Source organism: Epinephelus moara, chromosome 15 (assembly GCF_006386435.1).
Source record: "Epinephelus moara isolate mb chromosome 15, YSFRI_EMoa_1.0, whole genome shotgun sequence".
NCBI lineage: Eukaryota > Metazoa > Chordata > Actinopteri > Perciformes > Serranidae > Epinephelus > Epinephelus moara.
This window is the reverse complement of record NC_065520.1, coordinates 16,878,083-16,893,934: the sequence shown is the minus strand read 5'-3', so window position 1 is coordinate 16,893,934 and position 15,852 is coordinate 16,878,083. Positions and strand designations below refer to the sequence as shown.

At 46.0% G+C, this 15,852-nt stretch overlaps 1 protein-coding gene across 2 annotated transcripts in view; it reads left to right on the top strand.

Moving 5' to 3' along the window:
- Positions 1 to 15,852, top strand: part of LOC126401727 (methyl-CpG-binding domain protein 5-like) — a 47,004-nt gene that overhangs the window by 12,578 nt on the left and 18,574 nt on the right. For both annotated transcript variants that reach the window (XM_050063187.1, XM_050063188.1), the window contains exons 3-5: positions 4,711 to 4,813; positions 10,741 to 10,912; positions 11,209 to 13,599. In XM_050063187.1, the coding sequence (XP_049919144.1) occupies positions 4,711 to 4,813; positions 10,741 to 10,912; positions 11,209 to 13,599 (2,666 nt within the window). The remainder of the gene's footprint in view (positions 1 to 4,710; positions 4,814 to 10,740; positions 10,913 to 11,208; positions 13,600 to 15,852) is intronic.

Below are 15,852 nucleotides of genomic sequence, written 5' to 3'. Positions count from 1 at the left end.
TTTTCTATATGTTCTCTGACATTTATCCTAACGATATGAGGCGGTCTTTGTGGAAAAAAAGCTTGTTTAGTGGACTAACTTTGCACTTGAAGGTTGCCCGTTCACTTACGTTTTAACAGGTCTGACGCTACTATGCGCCCCGGCTGTATCTAGGCTAACGGCTAACATGCTAACTATTATTTTTATGTCACTAGTCACTTGAAACAAATTTAGGACGATAGACAGGTTGAAATAAAACGAAATTTCCCTTTAACTAAAGACTGATGTCTTTCTCCCTGATTTTGTGTTTAGATGGGCGGATACAATTTCAGAGTTTAAAAAAACTCCCTACGTTGCAGAACCGATAGTAAATCCGCAGGGCGGTCCTTCGGTGGCTCACTGAACTCTTGTGCTCGTAAACATAGTCTGACTGCGTTAAAAGTTTTAAACAAAGTCACTGTAAGTCCTTCATTTCCACAATCTTGTGGACTGAGCACACGTTTGATAAAACGGAGTTAAATCTCTCGGCATCCATTTTCAAGCTCTCTGTGTGTTTGTTTCCTTGCGGACGAGAAAAGGGGGAGCGCACATTTCCGGGAGGGCGTGTCCTTTTCAGAAATGCAAAAGGTGTTGCTTTGTTGCTGGCCGTTTTCTCCGGTGTGTTAAACACACTTTAGAAAAGAGTGTCCCCAGACTATCAGAAGGCGGAGATCTCTGATTGTCTGGTGGCGAGACTAGCACGCAGGAGGATGGAAGAAATGTGAGGAGGAAAAGCCGCAGGGTTGCCAGGTTCGCTTATTAGCCGCGACTTTGGGCTTGTTTTTTTGTGAAGTCGCTTACAAATATTGGTAGTCGCAGGTTGCGTTTTTTTTTTTTTTTTTTTTTTTTTTTTCTGGCTTGTTTCTAAAGTGGAGTTGCTTATTTGGGCTTGCTTTCTAAACATCGACTTTCTCTCTCTATATATATCCGTCTTGGGCTTGTTTCCATAGCCCTGGTTGCTTGTTTCTCTCCCAAGATCTGGCAACACTGACAAGCCAGCAAGCAACAACAACAATGGCGGCGTCCACAGGACCACGGGGAACGCGTTGTGTTTGGACCCATGATAATAAAGAATATCCATGCCTTTACGATGTGTCGTCTCCAAGTTAAAAAAACGTAGTTTGGTGACGTCACCGCGTTATCTGGGGCTCTGTTGGCGAAGGCTCAGTGGAGAAATTTTGTGGTGTGTACACACAGGTCGTAATGCAGTTGGCGAGACACGCTGACAGAAACACACATCGCCAGGTATGAACACTCAAAAGATCACGATAGTCTCCACGACGCAAAATCAGGGTGAAAATCGTGTAATGTGAATTTGGCTTAAGGGGCGAAGCATGTGCCCAGTGGAGGCTGAGTCCTTGGCGTTGGCCCAGGTTCGATTCATGTCGTTCGTCTGTCTATCCTCTCTAAAAGAGGCAAAAAAGCCAAAATAAATCTTTAAAAAAATCAGGTTGATGATGTAATCACCTGTTACGTGATATATCTGCAGTAAACATCATGTTTTGGTTGAAGAGCACCCAGCATGTTTGTTTGTTTACTTAAATTGATTGGCTCTGCAGGAGGTGAACAGAAACATGGCGACTTTCTGATGGTGTTGCTCGCTGTGTGGGGTCATGGTTATTCCCTCAACTTACTCCAGTGAATGAGCGATGCCTGGACTGGAAATTTCCCATATCCAGTCACTGGTGTACAAAATGCACTCGGTGTGTGCAGCAGGGACTTTGACTAATGAGTTGGATCCTTTACCAGTCACTCTGCTATGTAGACTGGAAGTTGGTGTCCTTCCCGGCATATGAACACCAGCACGTGTGTTTACCAGCCACAATGAACTAAAGCAGTTGGCTGGTGTCAGGTTTATTTTGGGTGTTGGAAAGAATCCTGTCTACTTCTGTGACCGTGGCCTGATACTGTCACCGCACACTTGTATTTGCTCGTGTTCTCCTACAGTTAAAGTGTGCGTTTGCTTCAGGGATGTGCAGCTGGAGATCCTCACAGTAGATATTCTCGCAGCAGATGTGACTGATGATTCAGTCGCTGGCTGTTTTGTCAACTTATCAGTGCTTGATAGGATCAACGGACGGTACATACTGTTCTTCTGTCATTGGTGGCGAGCTTGAAGTGTCTCGCTGGATGTATTTCCTGGATTTTCCTCAACTTTTTGGGCACAAATATTCCCCCTCATTTCTTGTGGCTTTACTGCAGCTGTGACCTCCTGATCACATCATAATGTTTACTTCAAGTCCTTCAATTCTTGGTTTTATAGGCATGAATCGATACTGTAATATGAGAGTAGATATTTCTTAGATTTTGGATATCATAATATCGTAAGTGTCGTCATTTCCTGGTTTAAAAGGCTGCATTATTTGTCTCTATCCACTTAGTCTTTATATCCACATCACTGATGATTATTGAAAGGCCTGTAATCGTCTCAGAATTATGTCAGTCGAATCAGATTTGGCTGTTCAAAACAAATATGTCCGTCCCATCATTGTGAACATGATATCTCAGGAATACCTCAAGGGAATTTCTTTAAATTTGACACAAACTTCCTCGCAGAACGACCTCTGTGAGAGCGACATTCACGTAATATAGCTAACTGCGCTAACGAAAGATCGTAAATGTGCAACAACATTTTTTGCCGACGCTAGATGTCAAAAGCCAGACACCTTTTCATATTAAGTTGCTGTGAGCTGGAAAGTCACCATTTCTAAGAAGAAAGGAGACGATGGTGTTATCTTGGAGTAGGCCTGTCTCGATATACGATAATCCGGTTAATTGCACGGTAAATTAAAAGGGAGACGGTAACTTTTCCGGACGCGATTACTTGCCATACTCATGCGTGTTTGTTTTCCTCGTCTCTCCCCACCAAAGAGACTGGACGACGAGAGTGCTCACTGCCGTGCATCGTCTGGCAGCCAGGTGAGTTGGTTCATTAGCGTAATGAACGGAGGGAAAGCGCTTGTCATCGAGTGTCATTTTCTCTGTGGAGGAGGCGGGGCTATGGGCTACACATACATGGTACGATCTTCGTGAGGGGGAGACGAGGCGGAGGAAAAAAATGAGAGTTGAACGTAAGAGAAAGTTATTTTGGGTATTTAAATTTTCTTTTTTGCATTCCTAAATATTCTTGTTAAATAAATGTTTATTTCTCTTGCATCAATATGCCGTTATTATTATTATTATATAAGTTTAAAAAATGGTCTAAAAACAGCAAAATTACAACAATAATAAAAACGGTCTTAAAATATTATCGCTTATTGCAATAATTTCGGACGCAATTAATCGCCCAGCAAAATTTGTTATCGTTAGAGATGTACCGATAACCACTTTTTCCTTCCCGATACTGATTCCGATCCCTGAACCTTCTTCGGGTGTATCTGCCGATACCGAGTACTGATCCGATACCAGCGCATAAAATAAAAATGGATGGGATATGAATTGTTGTATGTCTCAACTCCTAAAACTCTATGTAAAATATTAAGAAATAAATACATAATAGTAGAATGAATGCCATAAAACTTTTTTATTATTATTATCCAGTGTTGACACAGATCAAGACACAGGTTATAGTGCAGCCAAACAATTTGGTAAAAAAGACATTTTAAAGGCTACAGTAGAATGCTTTTTAAACTCCGCTCCGTTTCCGTTTCGTTTGCCTGTAGCGTGCGCATGCATAATGATGTGAGGCATTACGTGGTATCGGATTGGTCAAAGGCTGTACTCGCCGATACCGCATTTTAGGCAGTATCGGAGGCATTTCCGATACTGGTATCGGTGTCGGTACAACTCTAGTTATCGTGACAGGCCTATGTCGGAGCCTTCGGTGCTGACTCTTTCCTCCTCCAGGCTGCTGCACCGTGTCCGCAGCAGCTGTCTGTACCAAAGAGCAGCCTGAAAAGTAGGAGTGCTCACTCTGCAGCAAAATCTGGGGACCAAGTGTGCCAGAAGTACACTGCAAAACACACTGACTAGCAAAAAACAAAACAAAAACAGACTGCTAGGCTTGAAGCAATCTCATTTGGGATTTATATTTCTGCGTGGAATCGACGTAGAGCCTGTGCTGTAGGCGTAGGGTCAGCTATAAATCCTGCTTCACGTGCTTTACGTTAGGATATTCTAATATGGAACCATTTCTAACTAAAAATATTTTAAAATCTACTTTTTGCTAAAAAAAAAAAGTGCAACAATAAAACTTCTTATTCAAAACAATATCGTCCGCTGCCAGTGTGGTGCATGCCCCTGCTTCATTGGTACGCAAAATGTTTTAAATGCTTGCTTTTAGGTCATATGTATGGAGGTATTCCACTGTGGTGAGGCACTGTGGAGTGGGAGGATTTTACTGTTTGATTTCATGGTTGCAAGCCTATAAAACCTGCAGCAGAGGCTGCCTCAAGGAGCTGCTAACCCACCCAAAAAACCCTTTGTATGTCTGTCAGTGTGCAGCGGCTCCTTTTCATCTTGTGAGTCAGGAATAAAACTGTGGTGGGAGAACTAAACCCTTGTAATATGTCTGCATGCAGATGCTCAGTTAAATGCGAAATATCGTCTCATACTGGGCACTTCTGTCTAAAAAATAATCAAGAGCCCATTTCATTTGCAACGTATAACATCAGAGGAGTGTTTGAGCTGTGGAGCTCCACCAGCTGACGTCTCTGTCCTCAGCCTAATGTTGTTGTTGTTTTCTGTGTGCAGTCCCAGTGGCTCGCTGCTGTCCAGCTTGGAGCAGGTGAAGACCTACCTGCTGACAGATGGAACCTGCAAATGCGGCCTGGAGTGCCCACTCATCCTCCACAAGGTAATTCTTTGTCCTGATTCATTTTAAACGCAGCAGTTGTTTGGAGGTTTTTACAGCTGCCCCTTCGCTGGGCTCCAGGAGCTATCCTGATTAAAGATTAAGATTGAAGTCTCAATCTGCAAATGAAGTTAAAATGCTGTTGTCCAAAAAATTACAGATACACAAGGTCTCCTAGTGGATTAAAAACTGTCAGTCAAACCTAAACTTGCATTAGCAGCTGGCGTTTCTGTACTTCAGATGTCAATCTTGGCCATCGTTCTTATATAAAGTTTTATTCGTCAGTTGTTCTGCGAGGTAAAAAAGTGGAAAACCACATCTCATTTCAAGATGTCGAGACGTCAAACAGGATTTTGGGTGAGTGTGGTGAATCTTGCGTCTGAGCCCTCCTATTTGGAGACGGATTTAAATGCAATCAAACACTTAAAAGTTAAATTTGTGACTGCACAAGGTGTCTGCAGGTCCTTCAAAATTCTTAAAGAGAGATGCTGATGATAGTATGATTTCAGTCGGACTAACATGTTCACATGTGTGTTAGAAGTCCAGTTTTAGTCGGACTAACACAGGAAATCGATTTTATCTAATGTCATATAAACAGAAGAGCCGGTCACTGCGATGAACAGTCGGTATTTGACGATCTGGGAATGAGAACAGGTCGCAGCAGGTCATGTTAAACATCATGCGATCGCCACAGGATCAGCTTTATCTGAGACTGGACATGGACAATCAAGCTGGAAACTGTCTGATTCCAGTCACAAGCCGATCAATCGGTGCATCTTAAGCGGGATAACGTCCTTGCGTATGATGTCAGACATGCGCTGTCTAGATGGAGGGCAGGACTACCAACACTGAACAAAGGCCTATGATTTGTGCCGTTCACGGCTTTTCTGATAGGTCAAATCGGAAAAAATCTAAGGCCACTTAAGTCCCGAAAATTGTAGAACATTAAGGGAGAAGTTAAAAAACAAACTCACAGAGAAACTGCGGCAGATGTGGATCAAAAACCTCTGTCTTCAGTCGGGAGGAGTGGATTCAGCTGATAAACGTTTCTGCTGTGACAACTGCTTGGGGGCCAAATCTGGCCCCAGATAGGCAACTGGATGGCCCCCGACCATTTTTTAAATCACAATGAAAATAAATGTGTTCACACTGGGATTTGTTTTTGTACTTTTAATATAAATACAGTGCCAGAGTGCATAAAATAGCATCAAAATACAGCTTGTTTATCAAAAACGTGCCAGGAGAGGATCCCCAGCAGAAGTCTGGTCTTGGTCCTGAATGTCCTGAACTCCTAGAAACACCCTGCGTTCACCTGACCTGTGCAGGACTGCTGAAACTGGCCCCTGGCCTCCTGTCGTTTTGCAAAAGTGGCCCCCGGGCAAAGCAAGTTGAGTATCCCTGACCTAGTAGGGAGATAATAGTACCTAAAATTAGCTAATGTTAGCTTTTAACGAGGTCACAAAACGAACACAAAATAGACTCTTTCACGCTTTCATTGGCTCACGGTGTAAGATTGCCCACGTCAGGAGATCTGGAGGACGAGGTCATCATGTTCACACCGGGCAAATGGGTTAAGCTGTGGATAAAATCCCTTTTCTTTGATTGTATTGATCACATCGAACATGAGTTTCACTTTTCTGAGGATACCTTCTGCATGCAGAGCCCTTTTATGTCATTACTTTCAGGGTTCCTGCAGATCCTTTAAAAGTCTTAAATTGATTTTGAAAATTTAAGGCCATAAAATGTCTTAAAAAGTCTTATTTTTTACTTGTGAGAAGTTAATGTCAGTGAAGACGCTGCACGCTCGGTTGTGTAGGTGTTTCAACCAATCGAACATGTTCTTTAGACTTTGCTTTAATTTTAATTAATGCGATATGTTTGATTGATTTTACTAGCTGAACACAAATGGGAAAACATTTCATTTAAGGTTCCATGAGCCTCGCACAATTTTAAGGTTTGTTAATTTCCACATTGAGTTTATTTTGCCGTTTAACTGTTTGTTGCTTTTGCTAATTGCCTGTAAAAGTCGGCTGCAGTCTGGAGCAGCTGTGACGATAAAGGTGAACTTTTCCGCAGATTTTCTGCAAGTCACCGAGAATGAGTGTTGGCTAAATGCCTCTTCAGACCACATGATATTTTAATTCAGAGCAGACAATCGGCTCCTGACATGTCTCTGCCTCAAGATAGGACACATTACTTCTTTGACATTCGTTACGGCAGCCACGAAGGAGGGAAAGAGATGGAGGGAAGACTGAGGACGAAGTAAACATGTCTGTGAGGAGGAAATGGTGTCACACTAGTCAGACCAAGGTGAAAACCGCTTCTGACAGGCCACTGTTATTAAAGTGATGCTTTTGTTTTTGTTGAAACGGTCTTTTGAGGATCAAAAAGTCACCCCTGTCAGCTTGAGAGGTGGCTGTATAAGTTTGTAGTCGTGTCCTTCACAGAGCGCGGTGGCTGTGGTCAGTTTGAATTAATGTCGGCTACAATGGATTCCAATAGTGACCAGTTTTCACGGTGGGACAGAGCATAATAATGTCCAGAGAAAGCCCTGCAGCATAATCCACCCCTCCATATGCTCAGCATGTATGAAATAAATTCAGGCCGGCCACTTCCACTCGCTGTGAAGGACCAAACTACAAATGCGGGGTGTCGTGAGGCGTCCGCTGTATCACATTACACGAGGTAATCCGACCGATTATCCTTCTTGAAGCTAAATTTGTCCCCAACACACCATGTCTGTCGGATCAGGCTGATATCATCTCGTCTGCGGAAATGTTGACTTCTCTGCTCTATTATTTATGTTTTAATAAAGCAGACACCACCCTCCCCACCCACCAAACATTCTCTCCCTACATTAATCCACATGACTTTTAAAGCCGGCTTTATACATCTGCATAAAAAAATGCACCATACCTCAGGCTATGGCGAAGGTTACGCATCGTCAAAGAGCCTACGCTGTAAACTGTAAACTGAAAAACATTTCCTTCAGTGGAAACAAAGCTTTTATGTAAGGGATAATGCTCTGTGAGGTGTCCATAATCAGAAATGAATGGCCTCCGCTGCACGTCAGACTGTTCACGTCTCCCTGTTCACCATTAATTCCTGATTATGGACACCTCGAAGGGCATTATCCCACTTATGTCACGGCCACTTGCCAAACGAAAAAAGAATATTCATTTCAATTTTCATCCATTTTGCTGCCAAAATCTAAAGTTTATTAGCCGTAACTCAGTTTCCCGATTGACACCTGAGCATTTGACTAATACCTAAGCGTCTTAAGGTGCTGACACACCAAACTGACATCAAAGAACTAGCGGCGAGGAAAGCCAACTGTTGCGTCGTCTACGTCGCCTCACGTCGCCCTGTGTCAGTTGCATTTGAACACACTACAAAGACTACATCCGACGGCCAAGTAGCACGTTCGTTCTGCGCCTGCGTGAGAGAGAGCGGAGTGAGAGAGTGGTACATCCTGTCAGCCGAGGGGTTTCCTATCTGTGCAGCCGAGCACCGCAGCACCTCCACGGACTATTACATCCAGACAGTCCCGGTGTTTCCTCCTCAGGCTCCACTTCACTCAGCTGCCCGATAAACCCGCTGCTTCTTCCCACTTTAACCTGAATAACAAACCAGGGCTCGGTGCTCCGGTTGGATCCAAACGGAGAGCCAGGGCTAGCTCAGAGACTAGCGGAGGCTAACTGGCTGTGCTTCCCTCCGGTCATGCTGCGGCTATTCAGGTTAAAGTGGGAAGAAGCAGCGGGTCTGTGGGGCAGCTGAGTGAAGTGGAGCCAGAGGAGGAAGCACTGGTTAGCTCCAGTTTCACTACAGGCAGACTCACTCTCTACAGGGGCGAGGAAATAAATCCTGAACAGCCAATCAGAGTGATCTCTCTCACCGACAAGCTCCGCCGCCGATTCAACATGCTCAATCGGCTGAAAAGCCGCAGACGCTGAAGTGCCGACGGTGCGGGACACACGGCAAAGACTAGGGCGACGGACGCTCACCGACGGCCCGACTTTGACTGACGGCCAACGTCGGCTTGGTGTGTCAGGGCCTTTAAGGCCAAAGCCCACTTTAGAAGAACTAGCATTAACGAAAGCCGACTGTTGTGTTGCCTCATGTCTCGGACAAAAAGTTGCACATGATCACACCGCAGACTACAGCTAACGGCCAGTCAGCACGTACTTTCTGTGCCTGTGTGAGATCAAATAACTTTTCACATCAGCAAATGGCGGTAGCCCGTATTCGACATTCAAAAAGTGAAACCGGAAAACCCTCTTGAAGCTACTTTGCCAGTTAGCACGTTAACAACACAATCCAATATTGAAAGAACAAAGCATATTTACGATGTGCCAGTAAACGATAACACAAACCATCATGAATCGTTTCTGCGAAAGAGCTCAGTGGCTAAAGAACAATAATCTGACCTCGTGTAACAGGTTTGTTTTGCTTTAAATGAGTAAAGGAAAAATCCACTAACCATTAGGCTAATTTATACAATGGGAAATGTCATAAGCTTATGCTAATAATGTTAGCATGGTATTTGTGGGGAAAACGTGTCTAGCAAAACACAGTTGTTTTGTCTGGGAACCTTGTGAGATATAACAGAGCCACATTTTGGTCTTGTGTTTTGATATTGTTGCTATTAAGTCATGTTTTCTGTGTGTATCACGCCCAGGCCACACTGCTAGCATAAGCAGCGGTGTTCTGGCGCAGTCTTGCCTATTTTTTTTCAGCATGACGCCTGCCGTTTTGGCAAAAAAATACTGGGGAAATGGTTTGTTGATCATCATTTTGACATTATACCCCCTTTTACTACAGTTTCAAATCTTTATAACTCAACCTTTCCTGTTTCCGTTTCAAAATAAAAGCCTTCGGACAAGGTTTCTGTGGACAGAATCCCCTTCACAGGGTTTTTTATTGTGAAATATTTGCATGGCCGTGTTGTTGACAATGCAGTGGCTCCATAAGTAAGCAGAGCATCAGCTTTTAATTGCGCAGATAAATGGGCTGCACTTGTATAGCACTTCTCTAGTCTTCCGGCCACTCAAAGCGCTTTAACACTACATGTCACATTCACCCATTCACACACAATCACACACTGGTGGCCAAGGCTACCATACAAGGTGCTACCTGCTACTCACTAAGTATAATGGCATAGGCTGTGGCATAGAGCCTTCATACGACTTAAGATCAGCCTTAAACTGTCGGTCAAAATCTGTCCTGAGGCATTAAGTGTGTATAAACGTGTGTTTAAATCTTTACTATCCTAAGATGTGGGATGTTACTCCAGGTTCTCAGGATCACCTCTGTCTCTGATGATTATCTGCGAGTAATTTTCTTCACATTACAGTGCACAGTCCCAAGAGACGAGTGTAAGGAAAATACACTGTGCTGCTACACCTGGCTGTGATTTACATAATACTGAAGGGTGGGCGGCTGCACATTTACATGGCACAGTGGAGCAGCATGGTGGCTTTCTAACTGCACCTCACCACCCTCGTTCTGGACCCGCAGCATCCCTGTGGTTCCTCTGATTACTCGCAAATCCACATTAATAAGCTCACGGTTATCCTTGGATTTATGAATTCACTTGAATTAATTGTGTAAAGCTGCATGTACCTCCTTCGTTCTCTGGCTTTATTCAGCTGTAACCATCTTTCTGGATGAGTTTTGACCATCGAAACAAAAATAGTCACTGTGACCTTTCTCTGTCTTTTGCTCAACCTTCAGCTACCAAGTAGAAATCTCGTTTAAAAATTTCCGCATGTCATGTGTTATTATAGATGCAACATTTCACTCTTTTAATCTGCAAAAAATCAAACCTGATCATTCGGCAAGACGTGCAGGAGCATGACAGAGTAAAGAACAAATCAGCACGGGTAGCTGTGAATTTATATCTGTTAAAATCACCTGTTCTTTGTCCTCAGGTGTTCAACTTCGACCCAGGGGCAGCTGTCAAGCAGAGGACAGCGGAGGATGTGAAAGCAGATGAAGACGTCACCAAGCTCTGCATTCACAAGAGGAAGCTTCTGGCTGTGGCCACGCTGCACAAGAGCATGGAGACGCACCCACCTCTGACGCTGACCAGTCCAGGGGGAGGTACGAGCAAATCCAGTTGTTTGAAAACTCAAAAAAGTCGATGTTTCGAAGCTTGTTCTATATATTAATGATTGAAAAAATGAAAATTAAATGATATTAAATATGTCTTATTATCATTAAAAAATGAAAATGAAAATTATTACAGAATTATTATGCCCCTGTCCATCAAAATGACGGACAATAAGAGAGTCTAAGGCAGCCTCTGCTGTCGCTTGTAGATAACAATCTGCATACGTTATATTTCGTCCTTGGTGTTGATATTGATTTAACTCTGATGTGCTTTGTCTGGCTTCAAGGTACGTCGTCTGTGGTCGCTGCGCATTCCACGTCTCAACGAGCAATAAGGACTAAACCCCACGATGGCCTGCCCAACGCTGTCGGCCCAGACTGCAAGAATCCTTTCAAGATGATGATGGCAGCTGGACAGCAGCAGCAGAGGCTGTATCCACCCCAGGAGATGGGTGGAGGCCAGCAGCCCGAGCTCTACCCTGGGTACCCCAGGCCGCAGAGGCTGGGCAGTGGGGAGCCAGGCCCCAAATCCCCTTACCGGGTTGGGTACGGAGGCATGCTGAGCCCACCTCCCTCCAGTGCTAAGCTGTACGGAGATGGCTCACAGTCTCCCAGCGCGGACACTCTGGGCAGCCCTGATGGCTTTCCAAGGACCAATCCTTGTGGGTTTCCAGGAAGTCCTGGCTCGGCCTCCATCCACGGGAACACCAGGACGCCTCTTTCCCCACCCAGTGTAATGCTCCATGGCTCCCCTGCGGGTCAGCCATCCTGCGCCATGACAGGGAGGACTAGCACGCCCCTCTCCCCCACGGCCACTGCCAAAAGCCCTGTCATGAACATGCCTCGGGGGAACTTCCCCCCTGGTATGGATATGCCCCGTGCAGCGTTTCACCATAAAACACAGCCCCCTGTGCATCCTGTACCACCTCCTCCATCCATACCACCATCCTGTGCCCTTCAGAAAAGGCAGTTGACCTCCGAAAAAGACCCATTAGGCATCCTGGACCCCATCCCCAGCAAGCCAGTCAGCCAGCCCCCCACCAACGCCCCCAACCCCTCCAACTTCCAGCCTAACATCCACTCTCAGGTACAAATGATGAATGTAAACATACCCCCTCCCGCCATCGTTCCCTTGCCAAGCAACTTACCTTTACCCACAGTGAAGCCTGGGCCTGTGGGGCATGGCGGCCATATTCAAAGGACTCAACAGGGTGGTCCGGCTTCCTCCATGTCCCCCTCCCCTGTCACTTCCCCTGTCCACATGGCGGGGCCTGCCCTCGGGAGAATGGAGGCCTCCCCTCATCGCTCACGCTCATCCTCCACTTCCTCTGACCACGGGAACTTTGCAATGCCCTCGGGGCACCAGGCCCCATGTGGCAACATGAAGGTCCCCCCTCGTTCCCCCAGGTCTGCCATGGGATCTCCCAGACCAGCCATGCCCTCCAGCCCCTCCACCAACAAAACTGACCCACACCACCAGTACAAAGACTCACAGCTGCTGCCCGGGATGGGAAACTCGATGGGCACCCAGCAGCACAGCAACCCCATGTACTCACCCACCTCTTCCTCGTCGTCGTCCTCTTCTATGGCAACCCCCAGCGCTTCCCAGAAGGGCCACCCAGGACTCCTGGGGATGCCCCTTAACCAGATCCTCAACCAACAGAATGCCGCTTCCTTCCCCGCCAGCAGTCTCTTGTCAGCCGCAGCCAAAGCACAGCTAGCAAATCAAAACAAACTCAGCGCTGCTGGCAACAGCCCTGCTGGCATGGCTGGAGGTGGTGGTGGTGGAATGGCAGGCATGGGGGCAGGTGGCGGAGGTAATGGAGGAGGTGGCGGACACCCTGGCTCTATGAGCGGCCCTCGAGGCATGGAGGGACACAGCACTTTAAACTCAATGCTCCCGCCAAACTCCACCATGCTGCTCAACACTCCTGAGGGCCAGAGCGGTCGGGCGGCTCTAAGAGACAAGCTCATGGCCCAGCAGAGAGACCCCATGCGCAAACGGAAGCAGTCATCAGGCAGCGCTCCTGCAAACCACGACAACAGTAACAACATGGTCTACAACATGCTCAACAAACGAGGCATGGGAGGACCACACATGGCAGGGCCCAGTGCCACCGAGCAGCTGCGGAAAGTGGGCCGACTCGGAAACCTTCCGCCAAACACCTCCATGGCCCAGCTCCTCCAGTCCATGAGCTGCCAGAGCTCCCACAACATGGCTGGGAACAGCCATCGTCCAGGTCTTAGCCCCGGCCCGGGGCCTCAAGGATCTGCACAGCTGCACTACAACGACAGCACAGGTATGGTCCCCAGTGGGCCTCAGCAGAACCTCCTAGCTCAGCAGAGGCTGCGGGGTCCAGGAGACGCCATGCAGCACTGCCAGAACATGGACACGTCTGGGGGCCATCTGGGCTCTCGTCCGGGCCAGTTCCCCGACATGATAGCCCAGATGCAGGCCTCCTCCATGAGTAACTGTGGGCCTATGGGGCCAGGTGGCGGACCGGTGGGGCCTGACGGCATGCCGCTGGGACGCCCCAACACTAACCCCCCGCCGCTGTCACATCCTGGCCCTCACCCATCACAGCAGAACCTCCTCCACGGTATGGGAAGGACTACCATGGTGGTGATGTCACATGGAGGCGGTGATGTAAGCTGTACACAGACCATCTCTGACACAGGTGAGTCATTTTATGATGCTCTGCGCTGATTTCTGTTTTCAAGACATAACTCGTGAACAGAAGAGGAGACATTTAGATACTGAGTTGGTGACTCTATCTTGCGTGTGCTGATTGTGTAGACCTTTGTTGCCTGGTTGAAGGTGTGTGAAGCATCTGTGTTTGAGAGTTTGTAGCGTCTTTGGGGCAGCATCCATATTTGAAGCGTTGTCTACGTCATGGCGACATACAAGTCTGGAGAGACATGGTTTCGGAGGCATGCAAGAGGTAATATAAGAAATAAGATGCTGAAAGGCTCGTCATATCAATGACGATAATAATCTCAGCGAAATGATTTGAATACCCATCTCAACTCTGCTTTACATCTTCCCAACAGATTAAAATCCTCAGGCGTCACTTTAATAATCCCACTAGTGAGTTTTTAAAGTGACTGACAGCACACAGTCTGAGCAGCCACAGCCCAAACTGACCACCCTCTGGCTGCAGGATGGTGTTGATATCCTGCGCAGCTAATGACTGTATACCCCCCTCTTCCTCGTGATAAGCTGGCAGTGGGATGAAGATGTGGTTTCTATGGTTATGAGTGGACTAAAACCAAAGGATTTAGGTGATAGGCCCCGAGCCTAGACAGTCGGGCTCCTCCAGTATCTCCGAGCTAATGAGCAGGCCCCTCATCTTTGGACGCTGGGCTAATTGTCAGTCAGCCAGTGTTTCTCTTTGTTTTATTTGTATGCTCGCATCAGTCAATGGTGTAAGAAGATGGAAATGGGATCTGGATCACGCTTTAAGGGAAGCAGCCCAGATAGGGCGCTCTAAAGAGCTTCTCCCAGCTAGCCGGTCGCTATAGTAACGATAGACCCTGAATAGAGACCAGAGTGAAGCCTTTGATGAGGGTTTAGGCCTGTGTGTGTGTTTCAATGACTGTGTGTGCATGTCTGCGACTACTTGTGTATTACAGTGTGTGTGCTTCTGTTTATTTGTGTGCGTGTGAATGACTTTGTGTGTGACTGTATGTTTTTTGGTGTGTGTGTGTGTGTGTGCTGGCGTTTTGTTTTTGAAAGCACTGAAAAGACATAGATCTTGTTTTTTTTTCTCCTTTGCTGCCTGCTGTGGGACTGGACTATGAGTTTATGTATTCATTGTGCGTCTGTGTGTCCTCGTATGGTTTATAATGGAGATACCACCGAGGTCTGCTGCAGGCCACCTGTTCTTATCACCAGGCGCCTCGCTATTCTGTATTTCTCCTGACAAGTCTGAGAAATTCAGGTCTTTTTGTGTCTGTCAGGAGGCAGAGCTCGACTGCATGTGCAGATGTACATGTAAAACTAAAAACACCAGCATGTTTACAATATGAAGGTAAATTATGTATTTTGGTGGTTTGAGTTGAAGGTGTGAGAAAGAATAGTATCAGTAACATTGTTAACACTGTGCTACATTACAGAGAAATACAAAACCGTACCAATGAACCTTCATTAATATAGGCCTATATTTTATCTACAAGTGCACGTCACACACTGAGGACTATGGAAATTTTACGCTTTTCTTTGTTTAGGTTAAAATGCAATTAATAAGCTGATTGCACACTAAAGTGTAAGTGAATTCCACCAGAGATAAAAACTCATAATTGTTCCATTCTCATATGGTTCTAAGAAAACTCCGACTAATGCAACGATTGGCCGAGCGTCCTCCGACTGACGTAACCACTCGCGTAACAAGTTTAGTTTGCCTCTAATGTAACATAACGTTATATATGACAACACAGAATCCAGTTGCTAATGGCTAACGTTAGCCTACTGTAGCGTAGCCTTTGAAACATTAACGTTGTCATCCTTGTGCGTTTCCACTTACTAGTACCGTTAACGCTACTATCTTACGTTAGCCTATTGTAGCGTAGCCTCTGAAACATTAATATTATCGTCCTTGTGCATTTCCACTTACTTGTAACGTTAGCGCTACTATCTAACGTCAGCACTGTAACCTTATTCTAAAACTCATCAGTCATCACCAGAGTTGGGTATAAAGCGTTACAAAGTAATGCGTTCGAGTACTTTGATTAGTTTTTGCAGTAACGAGTAACCTAACGCGTTAGTTTGCTGTTTGAGTAATCAAATACTTAAGTACATTTTCAAACAAGACATCAGTTACTTCCATTACTTTCAGAACGCTGGCCCTCAGCTCCGAAACAGCAACGGCTGTCGTTTGGTTCTAATAACGAAGATAACGTTAAACCTATCAGTCTGAAAGAAGCCACGGAGC